This window comes from Doryrhamphus excisus, linkage group LG5 (assembly GCF_037039965.1).
Source record: "Doryrhamphus excisus strain RoL-2023G ecotype Guam linkage group LG5, RoL_Dexc_Guam_v1.1, whole genome shotgun sequence".
NCBI classification, from domain to species: domain Eukaryota; kingdom Metazoa; phylum Chordata; class Actinopteri; order Syngnathiformes; family Syngnathidae; genus Doryrhamphus; species Doryrhamphus excisus.
The window spans coordinates 13,192,778-13,220,141 of record NC_136361.1 but is presented as its reverse complement, the minus strand read 5'-3'; the positions used below and the strand labels follow the sequence as shown (position 1 = coordinate 13,220,141).

The 27,364-nt window shown below is 43.8% G+C and overlaps 4 protein-coding genes across 7 annotated transcripts; 2 read left to right on the top strand and 2 right to left on the bottom strand.

The window, feature by feature from the left end:
- The first annotated feature begins 2,471 nt into the window (after positions 1–2,471).
- tnfaip8l2b (tumor necrosis factor, alpha-induced protein 8-like 2b) lies at positions 2,472–11,639 on the top strand. Its single transcript, XM_078790728.1, has 3 exons — positions 2,472–2,886; positions 10,448–10,767; positions 10,892–11,639. Exons 2-3 carry the CDS (start codon positions 10,450–10,452, stop codon positions 11,132–11,134), a joined length of 561 nt encoding a protein of 186 aa, XP_078646854.1. The 5' UTR covers positions 2,472–2,886; positions 10,448–10,449; the 3' UTR covers positions 11,135–11,639.
- On the bottom strand, positions 11,553–13,707 carry lysmd1 (LysM, putative peptidoglycan-binding, domain containing 1). Of its 2 annotated transcripts, none has more exons than XM_058052958.2 (4): positions 13,640–13,707; positions 13,222–13,425; positions 12,561–12,868; positions 11,553–12,343 (listed from the first exon to the last, which is right to left on the bottom strand). In XM_058052958.2, exons 2-4 carry the CDS (start codon positions 13,411–13,413, stop codon positions 12,187–12,189), a joined length of 657 nt encoding a protein of 218 aa, XP_057908941.2. In that variant the 5' UTR covers positions 13,414–13,425; positions 13,640–13,707; the 3' UTR covers positions 11,553–12,186. The 2 variants fall into 2 exon arrangements, with proteins under 2 accessions (XP_057908941.2, XP_057908940.2); XM_058052957.2 differs by having other exon boundaries at positions 13,222–13,504; positions 13,640–13,690.
- A 216-nt stretch (positions 13,708–13,923) lies between these two features.
- Positions 13,924–17,824, top strand: scnm1 (sodium channel modifier 1). The gene is made up of 7 exons (XM_058052954.2): positions 13,924–14,070; positions 14,259–14,329; positions 16,006–16,094; positions 16,295–16,392; positions 16,530–16,630; positions 16,701–16,943; positions 17,031–17,824. Exons 1-7 carry the CDS (start codon positions 14,020–14,022, stop codon positions 17,140–17,142), a joined length of 765 nt encoding a protein of 254 aa, XP_057908937.2. The 5' UTR covers positions 13,924–14,019; the 3' UTR covers positions 17,143–17,824.
- Positions 17,825–18,091: 267 nt separating this feature from the next.
- On the bottom strand, positions 18,092–26,682 carry tmod4 (tropomodulin 4 (muscle)). 3 transcript variants are annotated; one of them, XM_058052950.2, is made up of 10 exons: positions 26,556–26,682; positions 22,851–23,035; positions 22,579–22,735; positions 22,369–22,488; positions 19,280–19,372; positions 19,075–19,205; positions 18,816–18,923; positions 18,590–18,733; positions 18,377–18,521; positions 18,092–18,304 (listed from the first exon to the last, which is right to left on the bottom strand). In XM_058052950.2, exons 2-10 carry the CDS (start codon positions 22,950–22,952, stop codon positions 18,282–18,284), a joined length of 1,023 nt encoding a protein of 340 aa, XP_057908933.2. In that variant the 5' UTR covers positions 22,953–23,035; positions 26,556–26,682; the 3' UTR covers positions 18,092–18,281. The 3 variants fall into 3 exon arrangements, with proteins under 3 accessions (XP_057908933.2, XP_057908932.2, XP_057908934.2); XM_058052949.2 differs by lacking the exon at positions 26,556–26,682 and adding an exon at positions 26,369–26,473; XM_058052951.2 differs by lacking the exon at positions 26,556–26,682 and having other exon boundaries at positions 22,851–23,175.
- Positions 26,683–27,364: the final 682 nt, after the last annotated feature.

Genomic DNA, 27,364 nt, shown 5'->3' with positions numbered 1-27,364 from the left:
GAAAGAAGCCAGTTGCATGCCCAGCTGGGCACAGCTGGCCTGGGAACGCCTTGGTGTCCTCCCGGTGGAGCTGGAGGAGGTGGCCGGGGACGGGGAAGCCTGGGCTTCCCTACTAAGACAGCTGCCCCTGCAACCCCGACCCGGATAAGCAGAGGAGAATGCAATGGAATGGACTTAAATGATAGCATTTGCAAATGGACACAATTGAAGCCCGGGTTCAACCCATTCAAACGGAAGGATCTCAACATTATGCAGGACCTAACTTTGATCAAAATTTCCATATGCAAAATACATATTTTTGAACCCAAATTACTTAGTATTTGATTCATTCACTATTATTTAATAAGGATTAATGAATGAATTAATTACTCATATTGAATATTTCTAGTTAATGAAGAGGTTTATGTTTAAGGGTGCAGGAGTAGGGGGTACATGGCTGAAGGGTACGTGACTGTGCAAAGTTAGGGAACCACTGCTCTAATCCAACATAAGAGGAAGCACTAAAGGGTCTGCTAAGATCTGACAAACTAAAACATGAGTGTTTAACCTGCACTTAAGTGGAGCTCATTTCACTTCACACACACACACACACACACAAAAACAAAAAGACACTGTCGAGCACCCGCTGATTCCTTGATAGATGTCATTACACGATAAAGAGGAAGCCGACAGGAAACCGCTTAAGGGCTACTTCCTGTCTGTTACTATGGCAACAGACCTGCTTCAGCAGTGGCGAGCGAGTCTTTCAGTGGACTTCACTTGTCTGCGAGTGGTCCAGTAGGAGGCCACACAAAGAGGCAGGTGTGTTGGGGGCCACGCCGCTCCACGGTGGGGCGGCGGCCCGCACAGGCCCGCCTCTTTGTCCAGCTGCATCTCAGAGTGACCTCCGACCCCTCACATCTGGCAGCAATTAACATTTGGCAGTGTGTGGATGCCATTGAGAGGTGTGTTTAGAAAAGATGAGAGTTAATGTTCTACTTCTCACTTTGATTCCAGCCTTGCCATTTTGTCAAGTTTTTTTTACTGTTCCTATTACACAATCACACATTTATAGCATTTGGACATACTATATACGATATTTCAATACTGTATTTATGTCATATTTAAATTTTGCTTTGGTCTCCATACTGCATGCGGGTGTAACAGTACCACACACTCACGGGTCAGTTTGTTACTCTGGTTTTAGGTTACAGTTTGGTTGGTTTTGTATACAGTAAGGAAAGAAAACGTAAAAAACTAAACCTAAAACTGGTTAGCTTTAATGATTTTTCAAATGAAACATAATAATTTACAAAATGCTGACAGATAAATTCTCCACTGAATACAATTACCAAATAAAACACCAAATAAATGAATAATAAATACATATTAGGGATGCTCCGATCAGGATTTTATGCCGCCGATTTTGATACGATATCGATCATCCATGAGTCAGGCCATCATTAGTGTCACCTATACAATCGTATTATCCAATATAGTAGATATAATAGAGTTCATTCATTCATTCATATTCTACCGCTTATCCTCACGAGAGTTAAGAAGCCATTTTAAACATAAATAAAACTTATGCTGGTGTGTGTCGCTAAATGTGTTCACTGGAGGAGCTAAGTGGTGGAAAGACAGGAAGTGACGTCAGAGATTCAGAGTTGAGTTTTAGCTTGGCGTGGGTTATGGTTGCAACAGTAGATCATGCTTTTATTCTGGATTATTGTACCTGCAGGGAGATCATTCAAACCTGCAATAAAAGCCTGTTGTTTTGCTGACCAAGTCTGGTGCTTTTGTGTGTCTCACCAACATTATAGCAACATTACTGACACCAAGTGTAGAATACTACCTATCATTCATTTAGCCATTCCATTTCTATGCTTGCAAATGTTTAATCTGAGGAAAATACATATTATTTGCTTCAATAGGCATATTCCTAACCAAAAATAGGCCATATTCAACCACAAAACAGTATGATTTATTAATGAATATATTTTTGAAAACCACAATAGATTGGAATTTAAACCGTGAAGTGGTGACGGTCGACTGTACTCCAGTTATTTGAACTACCACTACAAAGTTGTATGTGTTGATGACAAAACACGACTGTGAAATAAATCAAATAAAGTAAATGTTGCTCACATCCTAGTCAGTCCATTGTTGTCATAGATATATACGTACTTTATTATACTCCAAGACAAATTCAATTATGGTGAAAGTCAAGTACAATGAAGCGATGAATACTAAATACAAAACATGAATGCGGCTGTCGGATGTGTGTGTTGGGATAAATATGTCGACATTTTGCTTTCTGCCTTAAATGAAAGAGAGAGTGAACGCAGCACTGACAGCAGCTGCATTCCACTAAAGGTGAGCGTGCGCACACACACACACACACACACACACACACACACACACACACAAATAGGTTTTTAAGCCGCTCCCCTTTCAGGCGGCTGCACGGCTGGCTTACGACTGCATTCTTTGTGCGTTGACTTGTCAGGACGGGCAGACGCACAACGTCAGCAGTCCACAAGCAGTCAGTGGGATGAGCGGGGGGCACCACAGCAGTTTACATTTCAATCTATGAGGGCCGCACATACAAGTTAGTGCAGGGAGAAAGAGCCAGAGAGAGAGAGAGAGAGAGACACACACACACAAGAACACACACTTGTTCATACACACACACATACACACACACAGACACTGAGGGGTGTGTCAATGCATGTTTAGTTCCTCAAGGAAGTACAAGTCCACACTATCAGACGACTTAGACGTGAGAGCAGATGATTTTCTTGTTTAAAATGAAGCATTGCCATTGAGGTCAGAGCGTTGTCACTGTGACACAGAGGACACGTACCACCACATCCACGGGGAGGAGGACACTGCAAACAAGTTCAGGTAAGACTAACCAACCCCTCTCGAACACATTATTATATTTGCATTGCTGACTGGGGGGCGGGAAGGGTCTCAAAAAGAGTTCTTGATGCTTTCCTCCATGTTGAGACGCATGTGCGAGGTGCGTGAATGCCGCAACATGTATGCACATGCAGGCTGACATGTGGAGCTAAGTTGTGTGTAGCACAGGCCAAGAGTTGCTCAACAAGGACTTGGACCGGACCCCCCCCCCCCCTTCCTCACACAACCACACACACATATACACCCCTGTAGGCTGGCACAGTGATTGCCGGCTTGTTGGCTCAGGGAGTCACTGAGAGATGATCACACTCATTGAGGAGTACTTTGGCGGCACAAAGGCAGCGATGATGGCGGCCAACTGTCAGCTGTCAGTTTCGCTTCCCTTTAGGGGCAGGGCTGACGTGCCGCAAGCTTGAGCAACGTCTACTTGTGCAACGCTCAGGAGAAACAGCACAATGTCCTCTTTGCACTTTCAACACTTAACATGAAGACGTACGCACAACTTTTGGAGGAAGCAGATGACTTCAAGCTACTGCCATCATGGCTCGTTGGTCGAGGGGCATTATTGTTGTTTCGGGTGCGAGAGGTCAAATTCTGGATGAGCCCTCCTGAGTGATTGACAAGTTCAGGCTGATGTTGCACATTTGTGTGAACCTCATCCTGCATTAAGGCTATACTGTATTTACATGATGATAGCCAGACTCCTTATAGTAGAGTGGTCTTATCGAGCCTAGTGTGTCACCTAGTCATTGAGCATCAACTGATGATGCAGCTCGGATGAGTACAATGTATAATGTATACAGTACAATGTATACTAGTAGATGACAGGATGCTGGACGTAGATGCTAGGTATGCACGAGTACACCACTATCTGTATCCGTATCTGTACACAGATCTAAATTTTCTGTATTTGCATCCGCTGACAGAAGAACGGAATGGGCGGGGTATGAATCGGAAGTGGGTGTGGTTTAACCGGAAATGGGCGGAGCTTAAAGAGTAAAGACATCTTTACTTTGAAATTGATTTAGGTTGATCTGAAGTTGCTATATGGATTCTTTTATTCAGCTATATGTGTATGTGTGCAAGTGATCCTTGAGTCTTTAATTATTTATAAAATATATAAAAATATAAATTTATTTATAAAATATTTATAAATTGTACATTTAATTATTGAAAATGTTTGGGCACCCCTGATAATTTTTATTTTTAATATTTTTTTTCTTTATAAATCACTGGTTGTTAGGATCAGCCATAAATATATCATATAGCAGATAATTACAGTGATAGATGAGAAGTGAAATTAAGTTTAGAGAATTTACAGAAAGTGTGCAATAATAGAAGTAGGCAGGTCTTCATCCGCCGTGCATACCGCCCCTCGTTATGTCCAAACAAGTCAATTTTAGTTTCATCAGTCTACAGCTCCTCCAAAATGAAGCTGGCTTCTCGAAATGTGCTTTAGCATACCTCAAGCGACTCAGTTTGGGGCATGTGCGCAAAAAAAGGCTTATTCTGCATGACTTTCCCAGAATAGCCGAATAGTTGAAGGATGCAGGGTGACACCATCTGCACCAAGATCATGTTGTAGGGCTTTGGAGCTGGTCTGTGGGTTGAGTTTGACTGACCATCCTTCGCTTCTTCTTATCTGAGATTATTCTTGGCCTGCCACTCCGGGCCTTAACTAAAACTGTGTGGTCTTCCATTTCCCCACTATGCTCAAGCAGTTTTCCAACCGACTTTATATCACCAGCCAAACCACCCGAAACAAGCAGAAAAGAAAAAAATGCCATCAGTGACCGTCTTGAAAAAAATGCACCGTGTAGTAACAGGTTTAGATTGCAAGGTGTATACTGCAACGTATTGAGAGAAGAGTAATATTGTATGTCAGCCATACATGCTCTTGTGCTCCTGTGCAAGTGTACCTAATGTTGTACTGCAGCGCTGCACACCGCATAATCGCATATGCTACAGAACAACTTTACCAAATTACTTTAGATACAAACCAAAGAAAACCGTTTTCAACTTGCCAATTGCACTGCTGAACTCCTCACCGTCTCGGGATAGGAGGTCGCTGCGTGCGATTGGCCAATTAGAGTGTGAAGAGTGAATACATAATGAGCATTTTCCTTACACATTGATACACTGATAATGACGACATGTACTTGTTCCATACACATATCCAGCAAAAATGCATTATCCGTAACGCATACTTGTTTATGACTCGTTTATATTCATACCTAGTACATATGCTGAGACATTTTTTTCATTTAAAAATTAAAAAAAAACGTCCATCTCAGTTATCAGTGACCTATTAAAACCTAGTACATTAGTATGAACCTTTTCCCCTTACATTACACTTTTTGCTGTTTTTTTTATTTTTTACAAATATTTCAACTTTCATCTTGTATTTTTTTTCTCTTCACATGATGACTTCACTCTCACATTTTCATTTTCATATTGTAATATTTTAACTTTTCCAAACTTAATTTTCCAATAATCGCAACATTGTCTTTGTTTTTTCAACTTTTTCCTTTAATTTTTCCAATTTTATGCTTTCTCTTGATAATATGACGGCACTCTCTCAATATTTCATGATATTCTTATAAAACTACTGCTTTTTTTCCTGAATTTTTGTGAATGTACTTCTGCACTAAAAGACTAAGTACGCAAGTGCACCAGTTGAGACACAGCCACACTATTCCAGCTGTTGGTGTTCTTCATGAACACACGTTTGAGTGTATGAGGGGACGTATGTAAGCCATGTGACTGTAAATGCACACTTGGATGAACAAGCGCTGCTAACACAAACACTACAGCACCACAGTTTTGTGGTCATTGTCAGTTTATCTAAATGTGGACAACCTTCAATGACGGTCTTTGTACAAACAACGTCCTCCTTGTTCATCTCTGATACTGCAGCTTTGCTTTTCCGCATTTTTATGCTACGTTGTCATTGTTGAGAGCGATCATAGATGCAGCGTTGAGCCTTGGTGAGGTCTAGGAAGTTTCCACAAGATCTCTCTGATTTTCATCTTGTTTGCTTCACTTTGAAGCCTCGACAAACAGACCAGACTTTTACGTCAACATGTTGTTACATGTGAGGAATGCTAAATATTTACTAGTGCTACAGTCCGCCTACATGCTTCTTGGCGGGACAAACACTTGAGGGTCTCTTCAGTGGACTGTGGCCTGATATTTCAATGTCCTTCTCACTCCATCGGCAGCACAACCATCGGCATGATCAATGGCACTGACCAAACACAACATTCACGACATTCATGGTAGAGCAACGCATTGGACAAGTGGTCTGACAAAGACCACCGACCCGTTTAGATACACAGCTACTTGACACTTCATTTGGTACCCCAAAGATAACAATGCACAATTTCCAATACTGTACATTCTTTTATCTATGGCAGAAGCAGAAGCAGCAGTTAGAAGCAGTTAAAAACAGCTGCTGACAATAACTTGCTTGACATCACTGTGAGCCCAAACGACAAATGGTCATCAAACAGTCTCACTCGCGATATGACACAAAAAATTAACAAAATCAAATCAAATCAACTTTATTTATATAGCACTTTTCCTGCAAAGACAAGCAACACAAAGTGCTTTACAGAATGAAAAACAATTAACACAATTAAAAGGAAAAACAAATACTAAGCCCCCACTAAACTCCCTCCCACCCTCCATACTAGACACACACACACACACTCACACAATCACACACAGTAGGGAGACATGGCATGGCACTGAGGATCAAGGAAACGCCACCTTTGGGGCCGTCCACACTGGGAGGAGCCGCAGGCCGTGCCATCAGGGGACCAGCACCCAACCCCCCCGACTCCGACAAACGGGCGGACCCCCACATTAAAGGGAGGAACCCCCAGCCGGCCAGGTCAAAGGGACCCAAGGAAAGGGGGGGGGGTCCTCCCCAGTGTGGAGGACCCCCCTCCCCCGAGGAATCACTGGAGTTAAAAGCTAAAGACTAAGAGCATAAAATAGGACTAAAAAGATAAAAACATAAGAAATGTTTAAAAATATTAGTTAAAAGCCTGATTAAAAAGGTGTGTCTTCAATCTTTTTTTTTTAAATATCAACAGTCTCCGCAGTCCTGAGGCTCTCCGGCAGGCTGTTCCACAGGTGGGGGCCATAGTGGCTTAATGCTGCCTCACCGTGGGTTTTCGTTCTGGGTTTTAGTATAGTTAAAAGGCCAGTGCCGGAGGACCACAGGGTTGGCGGGGGTTGATATGGTAAAAGCAGATCAGATAAATAAGAAGGGGCAAGGCGGTTAAGACATTTAAAAACCAGTAAGAGAATCTTACACATAACAGTGGTGAGATAATGTTGCTTATGTCTTCCTTATATGGCACAAACCAAAAGGCTTTGTTTTACCTGTCCACGCAAAAATGCTGAGGTTTGCGTCATGTGCACGATAGACGATGATGTCATCTACCCCCACTACAATTAAACAGCAAACCAGTGGGAGAAGCTGTTGATTTTGCTGCTCGAGTCTCGTCAGCGCTTTAACTCCTCCTCCATCATAACTTATAAAACAAACACATCTAATGAACCTTCTTTAATTCCCAGCAGGCGTTAACCTTCTTTAATTCCCAGCAGGCTTGTCCTGTCTCTGTCTGTGCTGCCCCCAACCTCTAAACCTCGAGCACACAATGGCCGATCACACTGCAGAAGCTCGCCACAGTGTCATAGAAGGTGCCGAAGAACCTCAGTCGAAACTATGTTTGTATTGATGTTGTGATGTGTGATTGGGAATATGCTGATGAACATTTACTGTACATTACATTACTACATTACATCATCAGTGAACATTAGGTATAGTCAGTGTCCACCTCACTTTAACGTCAAGGTCATTGACACCACTTTGTTCAATCTGATGCGACCAATAGGGCAACACATACAGGTGATCATACGTGTCAACCCAAGTGAAATTGATAATATAATTTTTTTATATGGCGGCACGGCGGTCTAGTGGTTAGCACGCAGACCTCACAGCTAGGAGACCAGAGTTCAATTCCACCTTCAGCCATCTCTGTGTGGAGTTTGCATGTTCTCCCCGTGCATGCGTGGGTTTTCTCCGGGTACTCCGGTTTCCTCCCACATTCCAAAAACATGCTAGGTTAATTGGTGACTCCAAATTGTCCATAGGTTTGAATGTGAGTGTGAATGGTTGTTTGTCTATATGTGCCCTGTGATTGGCTGGCCACCAGTCCAGGGTGTACCCCGCCTCACGCCCGAAGACAGCTGGGATAGGCTCCAGCACCCCCGCGACCCTCGTGAGGAAGAAGCGGTAGAAAATGAACGTACAATGAACGTAATTCCCAGCAGGAAAAAAGGCAGCCTTTGTAAGCGAGCTGTAAGAGATGCGACACTTCCTTGATCCTTGTTCATATCTGTGCACGTGAATGGGCCCACAGTGCACGTTAAAATGAATATGTGGTCATCACTGTTTGCACTAAATTCTCTTCAGTGCATGAATGCAGAATCCCAGATAGTGGTTCCCCCTTCTAGATCCATGATTAAACATGCCGTTGGGTCAGAATTGTAGCCGTTTGTTCTGGTGATGACATGTGGAGCAAACAGGCGTGGGCCTGCCTCAGCTATGTGACTCGCCTCCAGCACTTGTCAGCACAGGCGAAAAGTTGCACACAAGAGCTGCTCTCTTTTGCACATTCACCTTCTTCTGCTGTTCAACTGAGCCTGTTGGAGACAGGAAGTAGATAAAGCTCTCTCGGTGGAACCACACATACTGAAGATCTGACACACTGAGTTTGTAAGCGTGTACGGATGCTGTCCAACTTGTTTATCAAGATGGACTGTTCGACTAGAACACCAGAACCCTTCACATCAGCCTTGCTCAGTCCATGTAGGCCACTATAACACAGCACTGAGCACTTTAATCATCTGACGGATTAAAAACCACTGCTTTGGTAAATGGGCAGTTACTTGTGGGGGTGACAGTCTTTGAGGTGTCTTGCAACTGGAAGATGATTCCCAGTCTGCTTCCTGGTTCCCTCTAAAGCAGGGGTCTCAAACTCAATTTACTTGGGGGCCACTGGAGCTAGGGTCTGGGCGAGACTGGGCCGCATCAGGTTTTCCAAAAAAAAAACCAAAAAAATGCATTTATTAAAAACAGGAAAATGAATAAACTTTGCTTTGGTTTCGATTTTCTACGAGAAAAGCTCTGATAAAACATTCCACTGTTCTCAAATATCTTACTTTTTATTTTTCTACACAAAATAAGATGAAAAATAAATAAACAAATCAAGAATAAAGAAAATCAATGAATCAGTAATAAATAAATAAATATAATAACAATAAAACGGCAAATAATACAAAACTTAGACCACATATAGTTGATGGGTAGACAAATTATTTTTTTCAGATTAAAATGAACAAAGCATTATTAGAGCCCTGTAGACATGACAAAACACGACTATAGTCACATTTATACTCTTTTTATTTACAACATATTGCGCAACTGCAGGGTCTAGAAACACATGCTAACTCGCAAACTAGAGAGCTAGCGACCTAAACGGTAGCCTTCAAGTTATTTCCTTTAAACTTAAAAAGCCAAAAACTTACCACTTCCACACAGATAGGGAGGATAACTATTAACAGTTATTTAACCTTTAACATGAGCATTAATCAAACGTAATAATTTTTTCTGGGTACATGATACCATACAGCATCCATATCAAACTTGCGTGGGCCGTGCTAACATTAAACTTTCATATCAAGGTGGGGGCCTCAAACTAGTGTCCTGCGGGCCACATATGGCCCGCGGGCCGCGTGTTTGAGGCCCCTGCTCTAAAGAGAGATGTGTCTAAAGAATAACTGAGGAAAAGCCTGGAACTCCCAAGGTTGCGTCATCACTGTGGGATTAACTGGATGCAGTGGTAAACATCGGACCTTCTTAGGTCTACTGATGACCTCTCCTGGGTGTGTGTGTGTGTGCTTGACTACCCCAGCGGAGACATTAAAAACCTCAGTGGAGTCACTTTACTGGTGTTTTTCCCCCATCACTCATCACAAATCAGACACAAACAAACCAAATGTGTCACCGTTTTCTAGCTTAGTTATCACTGACAGTAGTAACAGTTTCACTTTAAACTTGTTTTTTGTTATGTGAGACAACAGTCACTAGGCTGCTCTTTATGTGTCTTATTATTGTGGTTCGCCTTGACAAGCAGGTGTGAGAATGTTGTTGGTCCTGATACCTTCATAAATACTTCTTTTGTTTGCCACTTATTAAATCTGCTTGACGACCAATAAGGAAGGCGTTTAACCAAAAAATGCAGTGTGAAGATTTCCAGTCCGAAGAAAGAGTGAAATGAAATTTTGCTAATATGCATAGGAGAACATGCAAGCTCCACACAAAGATGTCCAAGTGGAGATTCGAACTCAAGTCTACATGCTAACCACTTGTCCACCACCGTGCTGCTACTAATACGTATGCAGTAATAATCAATGAATTAATGGTTACCACAAGACTCAAAAGAAAAAATTTTTTTTTCCCTTTCAGATATGGACCACTTCAGCTCCAAGGACATGGCCTTAAAGGTCCAGAAGAAGATCCTCAGCAGCGTGGCCAACAAAACCTCCGTCCAAATGTTCATCGACGACACCGCCAGTGACATCCTGGACGAACTGTACCGCTACTCCAAGGAGTACTCGGGTAACAAGTCCGAGGCCCAGAAGGTGATCAAGGACCTGATCAAGATTGCCGTGAAGATTGGCCTTCTGTTCCGAAACAACCGCTTCAGCACAGAGGAGCTCAGCATGGCACAGGACTTTAAGAAGAAGTTGCACCAAGGAGCAATGACGGCCATCAGTTTCTATGAGGTACACATTCACACATTCAGGTACATCAGTACACAAGAGCATTGAGTGTTGTGACCTTTGTAAAGGTGGAAGCTCATTGTCCTTATAGAACACCTGTCAGTCATGTGACATCACCTGTGTGCAGGTGGACTTCACCTTCGACAAGACTGTGATGGCTGAGCTGCTGACCAGCTGCAGGGACCTGCTGCTCAAACTGGTCAACACCCACCTGACCCCCAAATCTCACGGCCGCATCAACCATGTGTTCAACCATTACGCCGACCCCGAGCTCCTCACGAAGCTGTACGAACCCGATGGGCACTTCAGGCCCAACCTGTCTCGAATCTGCAAAGGACTCAACAAACTCGTGGAGGATGGGACGATATGACCCTAAATTGGACCAGACTGAGATGCACATCTCTGTTGTTGCTACCAAGGAAATTGAGGCGCCTGCCAGACATTCCACTTGGGAACAAGGCATCCAGCTCAAAGGTTCTCCAAGAACATCAAGCTGCTGGAGAGGCTGATTGAGATTTTGTTTGTTAGTTTTGGGGTGTTCATGTGAGAGGTCAAAGAGGTAACTAGTTCACACTTTATCCACTATTTTAATATCTGGACTTACTGCATGATTGGCCCCCTAACTTGGTTTTAAAGAGGGAGAATACTGATACAATGCTGCCCTCTGGTGGTCGGAAGGATGCTTCAAACACGGAAAAATATACTGAACAATCCAGCATCCAAGAAATAGCCAATAATAATTGTACAGTAATAATAATAAATGACTGTGACAGCAATACTTTGTGGGTGTGGTCTCTCTGTCCAACATGCACCAAAAGGACAGCAAGTGATGTATGTGAAGGCACTTTATATTGGGATCTTTTATTTTACAATTTAACATTACAAACACACACTAGTATTTGAAGAAAAAAGTTTAATAAACTTTACAAAAGCTATAAAACTAAGCCTTTTTCTCTCTCAACATTGCATATATTAGTATTAAAATCATTATTGCACATCTACAAGCTATAACAAACTGTTAGGAGTGAATAAGTTAATAAGAACAGTGTTAGCTAGTGTAATTGGGCACGTATGGCAGCTACATGCCTGTCCCATGACCATCATGTGACCAAATCAACATGTGACCAGCCTCCATGTGATCACTGTGAGACCACAGTGTCCATCTCTGATTTAAAAAAAAAAAAGATTAAGTGCTTACACGGGACCAATTATGCTCTTTTTTTGTGAACTCCTATGGAGCAGCTACACACAATAACCAACACAGAAAGCTTTCTAGATCTTCCAGAATCTGCACCTATTCATAAAAGTGGAAAAAGCATAACGGGTCCCCTTTAAATCGATCCTGAGGATAAGTGTATACACACACACACACAGCAGGTTGGCAAAGATATGCAGTTCTGTTGCTGAGCAAGCAGAAAGTGGTCACAGCTCAAAGATCTCATCCTCTTGTTCCCTCAGCTTCATGGTGAGCTTGGTGGTAGTGCGCGGCACTGTCACGTGCAGCGCCGGAGGACGCCGTCGTAAAGGCGACTGCTGTTCGTTTGTTCTGCTGGAGCACACAGCCTCCAGGTCAGTAACCCTGCCAGAAGACGGAAGATGAACAATCAAACATTCTTAGCAAAAAACGAACTTCCTGCCCGACCAAGTGGTGGGTTGCCATGGCAACTAAGAGGTCATAGCCATAGACATAATTATGCTCATCAGAATATCAACCGGGGGATATAAAAAGTAAATGTTTGGTTGGTAAACAGCAGTCAAAGCTAACATTCTTTGCACGCGTTCAATGTGTGGTTTACCTCTTCTCTGCATCCTTCCATCCTCTGGCTGCAGCCTGCTTGGACTCGCTGATGAGGCCATCAAGTCTTGTCAAAAAATCCCTGGCTGTGAGCTCTGTCGTCTTCTCTTGGTAAGAGGGGCTCGCTTTGAGGCCATTATATGGACAAGTCCGGCCTGCCGCCTCTACAGAGGCTTCACCCTCATTCTTATGTCCGCTTTCATCACAAGTGTGTCCTTCCACATCTGAGAGGACAGGGATGGACAAGGACTTCTTCAGGTAGATGGAGTCATTAGTGTACAGCCTGTTGGCTCTTTGAATTTGTTCCATCTGGAAGGCAACATTAGTTACTTGTTAGCATACAGCTTAATTACCCTCACAGAATTACGACATTAATTAGTTAAAGTGCAATCAATCTGTAGCTTGCAATTCAGCAAAATGAGCAGGTTAAATGGGACTAAAAAGGGATTGAAACAAACAAATGGCATAAAGAGATTAATTCGAAACATGACAATATAAATAGAAGAATGCATTTATGCTACACTACACATTACTTTTAACATGGTGGTCTTTAGCTCATAATTTGAATACAGTTGAATTATTATAATGGCAAAACACAACTTTGACTGTGTAGCAGTTAAAGTGACTAAACTAGCTTAGCTGACAAGGAAAAGTGTACTTACAGTCACTCCATATTTCAAAGCCAGACCTTGAAGGGTTTCTCCTGGTTGGATGTCATGTTGTACAAATCTGCCGCGAACCGGGGAGCGACTAGACCGGACCAGACTGCCGTAAGACCGGCTGCGACTGCCGAAGAGCAGGCCGTCCACAGGCTGCTTCCCCTCGGCGGCCACAGGCTGCTTCTCAGCCGACATTACGCGGAATCACTACGCACCAGTCAAGTTCTCAAGACAGTAAAATGCTTCATAGCAAACATGGCTGTTCGCTCAATACAACCGTGTTGACCTGAAATACATTTTAGTTAACAAATAGGATACCTAAATTTAAACGTCACCGAAATAAAACGGCTGGTTTCATTACAATGACAAACAGTAGACAAAAGGTGGTCGTAAACGTGGAAAAAGTGGACATTAATCTTACGGTTAAGTTCGTCTCTTTGCTGCTGCCGTATGTTGCCATAGCTGCGACTCCCGTCGTGCATCACGGTGAGGCGTTCATGGACAAGTGGAATACTCGGAATTTGTTTTATTATTGAGCGAATCAATTAAAATAAAGTCACATTCTCAACCACAAAACCATAATTCTTAAATTAATAAATATTATCCAATCTGGTTAGTAAATTTTGGTGACAAATAAGCAAGCCCTGAAATTCTTCGTTGATAAATAGTATTGATAAAAGCTACTTTTACACTTCCCTTGAATGCCACATTATGTACAGGCTAAGTCGCTAACACTTTAGGTTAACTATACTCCTAATGTGTTACTAGATTACACTTTGAACATTTTCTGACAAAATAGTCATGTCATTTAAAAGGGAAGGCGATGATAAGAGTCAGCTGAATATCCTCAAGGTGATTACTATTGTTATGCCTTTACTGCTATCGTTCACTGAATGCATGGGAATATTGTTAGCATCGTGCTATGTTAGCTAAGCAGCTAATAGTGAGGATTGACACTACAAATATTTAAAAGATCATGGACAAATAAGCGCAACTCGCATATCGCATTGTATAGATTATTGGTTGACTTTGCATTTCAGAAACGGCGCGTTGCAGATCTTATGTCAAGCTTTATTCCAGAAGATGAAGCAGCCCTTCTGAGCAATGGAAGGTAAATGTACAGTGAAGAAAATAAGTATTTGAACACCCTGCTATTTTGCTATTTCTCCCACTTAGAAATCATGGAGGGGTCTGAAATTTTCATCGTAGGTGCATGTCCACTGTGAGAGAGATAAACTAAAAAGAAAAATCCAGAAATCACAATGCATGATTTTTTAACAATTTATTTGTGTGATACAGCTGCTAATAAGTATTTGAACACCTGAGAAAATGAATGTTAATATTTGGTACAGTAGCCTTTGTTTGCTATTACAGAGGTCAAACGTTTCCTGTAGTTTTTCACCAGGTTTGCACACACTGCAGGAGGGATCTTGGCCCACTCCTCCACACAGATCTTCTCTAGATCAGTCAGGTTTCTGGGCTGTCGCTGAGAAACACGGAGTTTGAGCTCCCTCCAAAGATTTTCGATTGGGTTCAGGTCTGGAGACTGGCTGGGCCATGCTAGAACCTTGATATGCTTCTTACGGAGCCACTCCTTGGTTTTCCTGGCTGTGTGCTTCGGGTCGTTGTCGTGTTGGAAGACCCAGCCACGACCCATCTTCAATGCTCTGACAGAGGGAAGGAGGTTGTTCCCCAAAATCTCACAATACACGGCCCCAGTCATCCTCTCTTTAATGCAGTGCACTCGTCCTGTCCCATGTGCAGAAAAACACCCCCAAAGCATGATGCTACCACCCCCATGCTTCACAGTAGGGATGGTGTTCTTCGGATTGTACTCTTCATTCTTCTTCCTCCAAACACGCTTATTGGAATTATGACCAAAAAGTTCTATTTTGGTCTCATCTGACCATAAAACTTTCTCCCATGACTCCTCTGTATCATCCAAATGGTCATATGCAAACTTAAGACGGGCCTTGACATGTGCTGGTTTAAGCAGGGGAACCTTTCGTGCCATGCATGATTTCACATCATGACGTCTTAGTGTATTACCTACAGTAACCTTGGAAACGGTGGTCCCAGCTCTTTTCAGGTCATTGACCAAGTCCTGTCGTGTAGTTCTGGGCTGATTCCTCACCTTTCTTAGAATCATTGAGACCCCACGAGGTGATATCTTGCATGGGGCTCCACTCCGATTGAGATTGACCGTCATGTTTAGCTTCTTCCATTTTCTAATGATAGCTCCAACAGTGGACCTTTTTTCACCAAGCTGCTTGGTAATTGCTCCGTAGCCCTTTCCAGCCTTGTGGAGGTGTACAATTTTGTCTCTGGTGTCTTTGGACAGCTCTTTGGTCTTCGCCATGTTACAAGTTAAAGTCTTACTGATTGTATGGGGTGGACAGGTGTCTTTATGCAGCTAACGACCTCAAACAGGTGCATCTGATTCAGGATGATACATGGAGTGCAGGTGGACTTCTAATGGGCAGACTAACAGGTCTTTCAGGGTCAGAATTCTAGATGATACACAGGTGTTCAAATACTTATTTGCAGCTGTATCACACAAATAAATTGTTAAAAAATCATGCATTGTGATTTCTGGATTTTTCTTTTTAGTTTATCTCTCTCACAGTGGACATGCACCTACGATGAAAATTTCAGACCCCTCCATGATTTCTAAGTGGGAGAAATAGCAAAATAGCAGGGTGTTCAAATACTTATTTTCTTCACTGTAAACATGAACTGCAGTACAAAATGCAGTTTGACACAACATTTCCTTTTTTCTCTCTCAAGATATACTTGTCTTGTGTGCTCCTTCCGTCCTGTGTTTGACACAGTTGACATGCTGACAGTCCACAGGAAAGGGAAAAGACATCTAGAAGGTAAAGTACATAAACGGTTATAATTGTATCAAATTAAACGAGATTGATGATCAATTAAAGTTGACTGCATATATGATTGTCAGCTAACTAATTGCGAACTCAATGCCAATATTTATTCGTGTATACTTGCTATACTGTGCAAATATGTCGTAAGTGTGCAATTATGAATGAAATTATTGAGTAGAACATGTATGTTTTAGGATTAAAAGCATTCTATGGTAAGAAAGCGGAGTTGAAGCATGAAATAACAAAAAGGAAACAAGAAAACTTCATCCGAGCGGAAGAAGATAGGAGACAGGTTGGTGACATACTGTAGTTTCAAATTTCCCAGCGGGCCTTGCAGCAATCTTTCATGTTTTTCATTAAAAGCTTGCTCAAACAAGGAGCAGCCATTGTCAAGTGAGTCTAAACTTTCCCCCCCCTATTTTTCTTCAGGAAGGATCCAGTTCTGCTCCATTATTGGCAAAAACACGGAAGCTGACCAATCATGCTCTGCTGAAGACAGTACCATATAACAGCTGCCATCGCAGAACCAGGCGAGCTTCAGTACATTGAGTCTACTAGTAGTAGAAAGTAAGTTATACTAAAATGTTTTGTCATTTTTAGTACAAAAACTGAAAAAGGACCAGTTAGCAGAGCCTCAGGACCAAGTGGCACCACTTGCAAAACTTCACTTGAATATCTGGACCCACCTAAGAGAGCGTCAGAGTCAGAAGTTTCTGGTTTCACAAGAGAAAAGTCACATCCTACAAAACCCTCAGGAGGGCGCCCCCTAGCAGCGATACCAGAACCTGAGCCCATGACACCCCAGAGGAGACAAGAGATGGAGCATTATCTGAAACTGAAAAGGTATAGATCCTCGTTTGACGAGTTTATGACCTCTGAGATCTGGATATGCTTCATACGTTGATGCTAACACTGCCTCACTTCCTGTAGTGATGGATGGATCCAGGACCGGAGCGGACAGTGGGTTAAAGACCAGAATGTGGAGTTTGATTCCGACGAGGAGGAGCCTCCTTCACTTTCCACCATGCCTTCAAATCGCTGAGGTCCAAGTGCATGTCATTAATCTAAAACATCCCCCACTTATAAAGATGACTTTATGTTAATACAATTTATTACGTTGTGTCAGCCCCACCGTGTTGCCTTTTTCTGTAGAATATCGGCCTAGGAACATTTTCTACATGCTGGTGACATCATGGCGTCCATTTTGGCCAAGACACCAGCAGCTGAACACAAACTTGACTGTCTTGTCATTATTCCCAGTGGCCTCTGCTGCCCCCCTAGTATTAATCCTCACTCGGCTTAAGTGTAAACCTGCAACGAACGAGCAGTTGGGTGCTAATTTGCCTCGGGATTCCACCAGTTAGCCTCGCTATTGCGTCAAATTAGAGAAGACCTTGAGGGTCAGGTCAGCCGGGGAGGGGGCTGCTTCCTGTTGACGGCGCTAATGTGTCGAAAGCGCCCTGCGTCATTATTTTGGCTCTCACCTTGTCAAAGTGACCTTTGACAAGGTCAGAGAGAGGTCAAAGTAGAGCACTTTAAGGAGCAGAAACATAAAAAACGGGAGCAGAGGGCGAAGGGAATCCAGACAATGTTGTGGAAATCCTGGGAGGTTAGCAGCTGTTTGTGCTCATAAAGCGCTGAGGTCGCAAACAGACTCCTCTTCTATTTGGAAGCAGGAAACTGAAGCCTGCAGGCCAGGATCCCTTACTCTTTGGGCCCGGGGGGGGGGGGGGGGGTAAAAATAGCTGGGGTGCTTGTGGGAAGTGCGAGGATCAGGAGAGACTTAAAGAGACTTACGTGATTAAAGTGAAACCTTAGAATGTTGTCAATAGAGGAGCCGCTCAACACTTTACCAAAGAAGAAGAAATCACTGTCATTTAGGCATAAATTCAAATGTACTGTAAATCCAAACTGCTGCTCTCGTATTAATGCCAATACGTTATTGCAACAAATAAAATGTACAAAATGTTTACAAAGAGTATTTGAATAAATATTTTAATTAAAGTATTTACAGATGCTCCTCCCCCCACAATGAAATGAATCATTGGGCGGCACAAAGAGGACACATCCTGCCTTTTAAAAAAAGACAGATTGTGCTCTCAGCGACAAGTGAAATGGTTTGGATGTTTCTGTGCTCAGCTCAGCAGCCCCATCCACCTTCTACTCTTCATCTTCATCTTTTCATCTCAGCCTCTGCTGGCGAACTGCAGAGTGGAACACAACGTGAGAAGACATCACATGCAGCCAAGCGCCATTCTGGGTTCATTCCTTCTTACTCATGTCATTGTTTCGCGTGATGGCCATGGCAGCTCGTGCTCGGGGACCCTGCTGCGTGAAGTGGTAGCCAAACTTTAGGATGCTGGAGTTGTTCTCCAACATGGCAGCGATCTCCATTTCCACTGAGTCACCCAACTTTTGCCTCTGTAGGCCAGAGAGGAGAGTGTCAGGCAGGCCAAGACAGATTCTATCAAACCTTGAGGATTTCAGACCTGGTTGTCGATCTTGAGCTCCACCAGCGTGGCGTTGTTGGCCATCGCCTTGATGACGGCCATCATGCCGTCTGAGGTGATGAAGTTGGACTCGATGTTCAGACTCTGCAGGCTGGTGTTCTCCTGCAGCATCTCGGCACACGCCTGACACACACAAAAAACTGTATAATGAAAACTAGACCTTAATACAAGGGTGAATTAAGGACTCGTGTTTTTTTGGGCTCACATAGGCCACGGGATCGTTGCTGCGAGTGGCGGCAATGCTCAGAACCTCCACGTGAGAGTTTCCCTTCATTGCCTCAAAGATGTCTTTCAGTGTCGGGATGGGAATGTCCTGAAATGACAGCAAACCTTTGTGTTACTATGGTAACCATGATTGCATCTTGTTCCTTGGCGGTGATGTCACTCAGTGCTGAATAAAAATACTGTTGATGAAGTATCTGACTGCAGCAAGCTTCTTTACGGTTCTTTGTCCTTGGACTGACCTTGATGTTGTTAAGGTTGACCTCTGTCAGGCTGCTGTCGTTGCTGTGGATCCTCTCCAGAGTCTCCTCCACGTTGGTGGTGTTGGGAGGCTCATCAGGGAAGATCTTAAAAGGATCTGCTTTCACGACGCCTGAAGGTGAAACAGTAGTAATAATAAGTTAGACATGAAGTAAGTTGTAGAAGCACGAGCGTCGGTCTACGTACTGTTGATGCCCTCAGTGTTGGCGATGGTTCCGGTGGTTCCCAGTGCGTCGTAGTACTGCTTGTTGCTCATCAGCGTATACATTCCCAGGATAGCTGCATGTGCAGGGAAACATTGAGGACATTTAAATACGATGTTCTGATCTGGGAAACGGGTCGCTTGCACCAGCAGGAGGAGCTGTATGCTGCCTCGTCTCCCGTGAAGCCCGGCCTATTTGTCAAGATAAGAATGTTGTTGTTGGGAGGAGCGTCATCGTGTTGTCTTACAGTTCCTCAGCAGGAAGAGAAAACATATTTTCTGACATGATAAGAAGTGCCAACGAGATAAAGTTGGTCCTTTTTGTTCTTGCTGTAATGGCGTCGGTATATGGACCACATAAGGTGCTGGAAGGAGAAAATACTGCCAGAGTTTGGATTGTCTGTTTGTAAGCAGACAGTACAAATATCTTAAATTGAGTTCCTAGCACCACAAAGGTTCCTATCTTGTACTTTTGACCTCTGTGAGGCCTTCACATGTTCATTCATTCATTCATTTTCTACCGCTTTTTCTTCACGAGGGTTGCGGGGGTGCTAGAGCCTATCCCAGCTGTCTTTTGGGCGAGAGGCGGGGTACACCCTGGACTGGTCGCCAGCCAATCACAGGGCACATATAGACAAACAACCATTCACACTCACATTCATACCTATGGACAATTTGGAGTCGCCAATTAACCTAGCATGTTTTTGGAATGTGGGAGGAAACCGGAGTACCGGAGAAAACCCACGCATGCACGGGGAGAACATGCAAACTCCACACAGAGATGGCCCAGGGTGGAATTGAACCCTGGTCTCCTAGCTGTGAGGTCTGTGCGCTAACCACTATACACCATGCCGCCCGCCTTCACATGTTGACCATGAAATTCTCCTTCAAATACTAGAATGCTCTCTATCTCTTTCCCTTAAGGTGGGAATCCCTCAGAGGTGCATTCTAGGCCCACTGTTCTTTAATATGTGGACCATCAGACAGGATTGTGGGTCAAGTGGTTGAAATTAGTTTACTCCGTAGGGTGGCTGGGCTTGACCTTAGGGTTAGGTTGAGAAGCTTTGTCATATACGGCAGCCACTGCTCCTCCACATTGAGAGGAGCCAGACAGGGTGGCTCCGCCTCTGGCTTGGCTCCCCGTTCAAGGTATGTAAGATGCAGGACACTTGGGAACGCCTCAGGAGCATCAAGTATGGGTTTCTCAGCTTCGGCTGACCTGATCCCAGTGGATAAGAGGAAGAGGTCGGATGTATGGATGCATGGTGTGTTCATTGCCATCTTGTTCAAAGGCTAAGTAGACCTGAACACGCTCCTTATCATCACCAGGAGGGGGCAGCACTATGTGCACACATGCTATAACCTGCCTTCCAGCAAACTGTGTCACACACCACCTGCTGTGACACCCCCACCCCACCACCCGCTGACCCTGGGCAGGGCCACCATGCAAAGGCAGGCCAGTGAGACAGCTGCCTGCTTAGCCATAAACACCCCCAACCCCCAACCATGCGCCCCTGAGAATAACCCTTCTAGCTTTACAGCTCCATCTAGCCTAGCAGCAGACTAGTGTGTCAAGTGTAGCAACATGCTAACATCATAAATAAAACTGTTCATGACATGTGTTGAACTAGTCTCACTCTAGCCCAGCTCTTCATCCCTTTTGACCCGCTTGCCAAAAAGCCCAACAAAAGACTGACAGAAGCTAACTGAGCTCTAATCTTCATCTGGACCCGGTCCAGTTTCAAGCACCATGGATGTGGACAGTCAGCCAGTGACTGGATACACTGAGGATCACTGTCAGCATGCTTTGGCCCTTTATGAGGAGGCTTTTAGAACCTATGTGGGTTTCAGCAGAACCAATCAATTTGATTCTGGCAGAGATGCTAGTTAGGCTTTAACACCAAAAACCTGGATCATCATTCCATTGCCATTCCATAGCAATGTGGTCTGTATGTGACGGTCTCTAGTGGTCTCGGTTAATATCCCGAAGGTTTTCTTAATTATGCAGAAAACATCAGTTAGTCACTTTCTGTTTCAGTATGTGTGCTTTAAAAAGATATCCTATCTTTCTCTCACACACACACTACACCCTTATAGGCCAGCTCGTTTATTTTTGAGTTGCTGAGTTCGGGGAATCGGACCCCGTTGCATGTCTGGCTGTGGGACGTCGGAGATGTTAGGAGAACCAGAACTATTTGGGTCAGAGCCACTGTGCTGGGACAAAGGGTTAACCTACCACGGCTGCAGACAAAGAAGAAACATGGCTGCCTTTGTTTTTCTGTCATTAGTCAACTCTGTCACATGATGTTCTCATCAAGTTGAGAAAATATTCAAACAAAGAACTCTTTGTTTGAAATAAACAATCATTGTGTCAAATCATCAGTTTATGCACAGTATTTTTACGCCTGTCAGTTGATAATACTTGAAATTGAAGTTAAACACTGCTAAAAATAATTGGACCCGAACTTTGAGGGGTGGTCCATCAGCCACGGAAGAAGCCAGTACATTATGGATCAGTTCTAAGGATCGACCGATACATCGGCCGGCCGATATATATGGCCGATATTTGCGTTTTTTCATTGTATCTGTATCGGCTGATACGCACGTGGGTTCACCGATGTATTTTTCCACCGCATGATTTCCAGTCAGGCATCCGCCGGGACAGCTTTGTGTTGCCCCTCTCTCTGAGCACACACGCACACACACACACGCACAGAAGGAATTGGAGCAGCCGTGTCTGCTTATGAGTGGTCTTTATCGTGCACAACACCAACTTTTGTGTTTACATTTCAATAAATATTTGTTTAAACATGAAACCTGTAATATTTGTTATCATGGTCATTTTTTCATGTAAATTGAGGGATCAAAAGCAGTATCGGCCACAATTATCGGCCCAAGCAAAATCGGCCATCGGCTGAGGGTGATGGAAAAAAATCGGTATCGGCATCGCCCCCCAAAAAAACCATATCGGTCGATCCCTAATCAGTTCCAGGTTTCTTTTAAAGAATAGCCACTGGTGGAGTTTTCACTCAGGGCTGACGTCTAGCTGGATCATACAAGCAAGAAATCTCACCTGCGATGTCGCACATTTCGGCATCTGTGGCATTCTTGAGCGCCTCCTCGAGCTCTGGCTCCAGGAGTACCTGCTCGTTCTCGGCAATCTCAGCGCTTTTTTTGGCCACAAAGGCTTTTCCTGGAAGGACACAAACAAGCTTTGTTGAACTGACTGGAACACTTGTGTAACAATGGAATTCTTGGACCATGACAGAAACCCACAACCTACCTTTCTTCTCCCCTGTGAAGGGCACCAGGTCCTCTCTGTCTGGGTTCTCCATGGCCTCCTTCTCCAGGTGCTGCATCAGAGCGTCACGGTCAAACGGCCCTGTTGGACTTTTTTTTGTCTGGTCACGCTGCCGAAAGCCAGCTGGAAGCATGGCATTCTGGGAAGTCAGAGGGCATGTTGATATGATAAGAGAGGGAGGCATAGGCGGGTTTAGCTGCTGTCAGGCTAACTGAACCGAGTGATTATGTGGATGAATGGAGTGCTCCTCCTACCTCGGGATCCATCTCCTGAAGTTCATACTCCAGCTGGTCCAGCTCCTCAGGGCTTAGGCCCTTGAGGATGGCGTCCTCATCGATGTCCCTGGGGTCCGACATGACACGCTTTGGGGAGAGGGCGCTGACTCACATGCACACGCTCGCTGTCACACACGGCGACACACCTGTGGTTGGGAGGGGCTCTGTAAAAGAGGAACATGAGCATCTTTACAGGTAATAAGTATCACATCCAACACGTCACATGATGTCACATGATGTCACATGATGACTGATGCGAACGCACAAGGCCGACTTGTGAGAGAAATGATAGAAAGAGAATGAGGTGTGTGTAACTCAACACTGTTAACTTGGCTCGTAGACGCTAAAAATAGCAGAGAGGCTGCAGTCCCTCATTTATCATCCTCACAAACATTTGTAGCCCTCCTGATGAAGACTGTCACTCTTCATTACAATCACCAGACGACTGCAATGATGTCACAACCCTTATAACCCTATAACAACAAATATAACAAAGAAAAATATCTTATTGTCACTTTGGAGGATACCCTGGACCAAAGTGGTTCCACTATTAGCAATGACCAACCAAACAAATACATATACAATACAGTAATAAAACACTAAATACAAATTTAGACTAAAAAAGACAATTCTGTGTTGCACACTGGGACAGGCTTATTGGGAGAAGGGAGTCTCAATATTGCGAGCACCACGTTGCTAATGCTGTTATTGTTGTCCATTTCATAGGAGCAGATCCTTTCGCATGTTCAAAGATGCCATCTTTATCCTTCACGATGGTCCTCGGGTTTCAGAAGCAGACTGGGCCTGCAGCCAACGTTGATTTCTCCACTGATCATCTCACAATGTCTAATTTGACTTTTGCTTTCACTTTTATTCGCTACCACCAGACAGGTCTGCTTCACTGCCTATGGAGTCATCATGGAGATGAAGTTGTAGTTAAAAGTTCACTAAAAAGAACTACGTGTTACTTTGCCAGTCCAACAATGTATTAATATGCTGAGGAATTACTCCCCACACGCACGTAACTAGTTTTATTTTTGTACAATATTAATAATAGCAGAGCATATGTAACCACACAACAAAACTGAGAATGCTGTAAATTAGGGGCGTCACAAAACACTTCAAAACAGTTCAGGATTTGTGATTTGTATGAGAACTGATGAGATACTGTATAGTGCAACTTACTTATTTAATTTCTACTACCTTACAGTCTTCTGCACTGTGTGTGTGTATATGCTAGCGGCACTGCCTCCACCCACCAAAACAGAGACCATATGACTGACAAATGGGCTAAGTCCATGCTGAAACCAATACACCAGCGAATGAATCCTCTTCCTGCCTGTTCGGAGGATGGAGTTTAAAAACAGGAACGCATGCACATGGCAATATATTGAGGCCAGCAAAATTCATTCATTCATTCATTTTCTACCGCTTATCCTCACGAGGGTCGCAGGGGTGCTGGAGCCTATCCCAGCTGTCTTTGGGCGAGAGGCGCAGTACACCATGGACTGGTCGCCAGCCAATCACAGGGCACATATAGACAAACAACCATTCACACCACACTAACATTCATGTTTTCCACTGGCGTAGATGTCCTTGGTATCGAAGACGTACAGCATGCGTGTCAATAACTCTGATTGTCAATTACTATTAATCAGAAGTGGGAGCAAATCTCATGTAAGTCTCAAGTCAAGTCTCAAGCCAAGTCCGAAATCACAGGCTTGAAATTGTCAAGTTCTTCCATGTCATAAGCAACGTTTATGAATTCATTCATTTTCTACCTCACAAGTGTTGCGGGGGGTGCTGGAGCCTATCCCAGCTGTCTTCGGGCGAGAGGCGGGGTACACCCTGGACTGGTGGCCAGCCAATCACAGGACACATATAGACAAACAACCATTCACACTCACATTCATACCTATGGACAATTTGGAGTCACCAATTAACCTAGCATGTTTTTGGAATGTGGGAGGAAACCGGAGTACCCGGAGAAAACCCACGCATGCACTGGGAGAACATGCAAACTCCACACAGAGATGGCCGAGGGTGGGATTGAACTTGGGTCACCAAGCTGTGAGGTCTGCGCTCTAACCACTCGACCGCTGTGCAGCCACCAGCAAAATTAGCGAGTTAATTAAAAATTATCTTGTTACATTTTAATATCTTGCAAGATCTTGTGACACCCATCCGTAAACCAAGGACCACTACTATATGTACGTACTGAGTGCACAAATATTGACAATGTAGGGCTGTCCCAAAGCGTGTTGTGTTTGTGTGTACCCACTACTTCAAATGAGGCAAAGATTTTGCCATGGCTTTTTGTTTGCTAGTCCCTTCCCTTCCACTACATAGCCAAAATATTGGCAACTATTGAGGGTGGTAAGTGTCCATCAGGGCACATTTATAACCTGCCTGGTTCAGCTCTCACCATGTTCGCGCCCTGGGCTCAAACCAAGGTCTGATGACTGAGAGTTGAGAGCACTAATCGTGGGTCTAAAGGCCTGGATAGGCAACGTGACGTCCAGCGTGACTCTTACGGTTCAGAGGTTTTCAACGTTTTGATTGAGACTTCTGTGTACTGCACTTTTACATATTTCTCAGTGTGAGCACACTCAAAAGTGTAAGTATGCATTTCACCAGCTGAGACCGAGCACTTGTCTGCACTTGGAGCTTCCAAGTCATGTGACACATGATGCTCACCTGTCCCTGTCCACACCACAAAGCAAAGGTCTGAAAACTACATCAGCTCTTCCCACAGAACTACAATTGGGACATTTCCAGGAAGGGAAAAAGTATGGAGACTTGAACAGCTTCCACTCTTCTGGGTAGATTTTCTGCAAAATTTTGGAGTGTGTCTGTGCCAATTATGATGTTTTCTTCCACAGCAAACTCCTCCAAGCATGCCTTTGCTTTGTGCACTGGGATAGAAAAAGATCCCTCAATGTGTTCCCACCAAATAGGAACCATACAATTGTCTGAAATAACTTGTTCAGATGAACAATTAGGACTGAGGCACAACTTTGGACTCTAGTCCAACCTCTCATTCGTTCAGAGCTGTGTCCATATATCTTTGTGTATCATTGTGTTTTCAATAGTAAGCCAATAATGTCAAATGTAGAATGATTTAATGCCGTTTCCACGTCCACTTTGTTGCTGCAGCAGAATTGTCACCTTCGACCACGTCTTACTGCCCAAGTGTAACATTCCAAATCATGCTGGGCTTAATTTTAGCTTGACAAGTCAGCTACTTGCAGCCGTGTCAAGCCTGGCCGGCTTAGGTTGCCCCTTCATGAACACACACACACACACACACACACACACACACACACAACGATGGCCTATGCACACTGTGTCTTTTCATAGTGTCCACATCAAAAAAGGACATGCAACAAGTTGCAAAATGTGTTGCAATATCACACAAGTGTAGTGTTTGAGGACTAACTCAAACTTCCATTTTCATGTTCACACTCCAAGAACCATCATTTCCAAATCTGGCTTACCTTCACTTCAGCTATACTGTTCAAAGTTTCTGAAAAGGTTCAGTCCCACTTTACCAACATTATCCAGCCAGCTTGTTCATGCTGCAGCATTCCATAGCACAGGATCCATGCTCCCTCTCACAAACACACGGAACAACCAGCAGGGTAAATCATGCAGAAGAAGCAGCAGCAGCAGCATCACACCTACCTGAGAACAGTGTGGAAGCCTCCAGTCTGACAGAAAGCACACAAGGGCTACACCCCCTCTTTTCTCGCCCCATGTAGTGACGTCACATCGACACGTCAGCACTTGATTATTTAGAAGGAGAGAGAGCGTCCGAGTGAAGGAAAAAGAGCATGAACTGAACTTTCATGATTGACAGCAACATTGCTGTCAAGTCACACTGGAGGATGAACGCTGGCACCTAGTGGCCGAAACTGACATGCACATTGACAAGACTAAAGTGGGGAAAATAAGTAACCTAGTTTGATTTAGTAAGTTTACCCCTAAATTTTCCATAGGTATGAATGTGAGTGTGAATGGTTGTTTGTCTATATGTGCCCTGTGATTGGCTGGCGACCAGTCCAGAGTGTACCCCGCCTCTCACCCGAATACAGCTGGGATAGGCTCCAGCATACTTGCGACCCTAGTAAAGATAAGCAGTATAGAAAATGGATGGATGGATGGAGGTTTGCCCCTTACATTGATAGGATCAGTCCATTATGTTTAAGGAAGATGGTAATGGAATGGTAATGGTAATGGTAATGGTAATGGTAATGGTAATGGTAATGGTAATGGTAATGGTAATGGTCATGGTCATGGTCATGGTAATAGTAATGGTAATGGTTTTATTTCATTTGAACATGCATCAGATTACAATTAGGTGCATCCCATAATCAGTTCACAGTTCCACATGTCCAAAAGGAGTAGGAAGAAGCAAAGCTTATTAAATCCTACCCCCCCATCTGGTACTTTTACAATCAGTAACTGTTACATTTGTCCACTTCCTGCTTTCC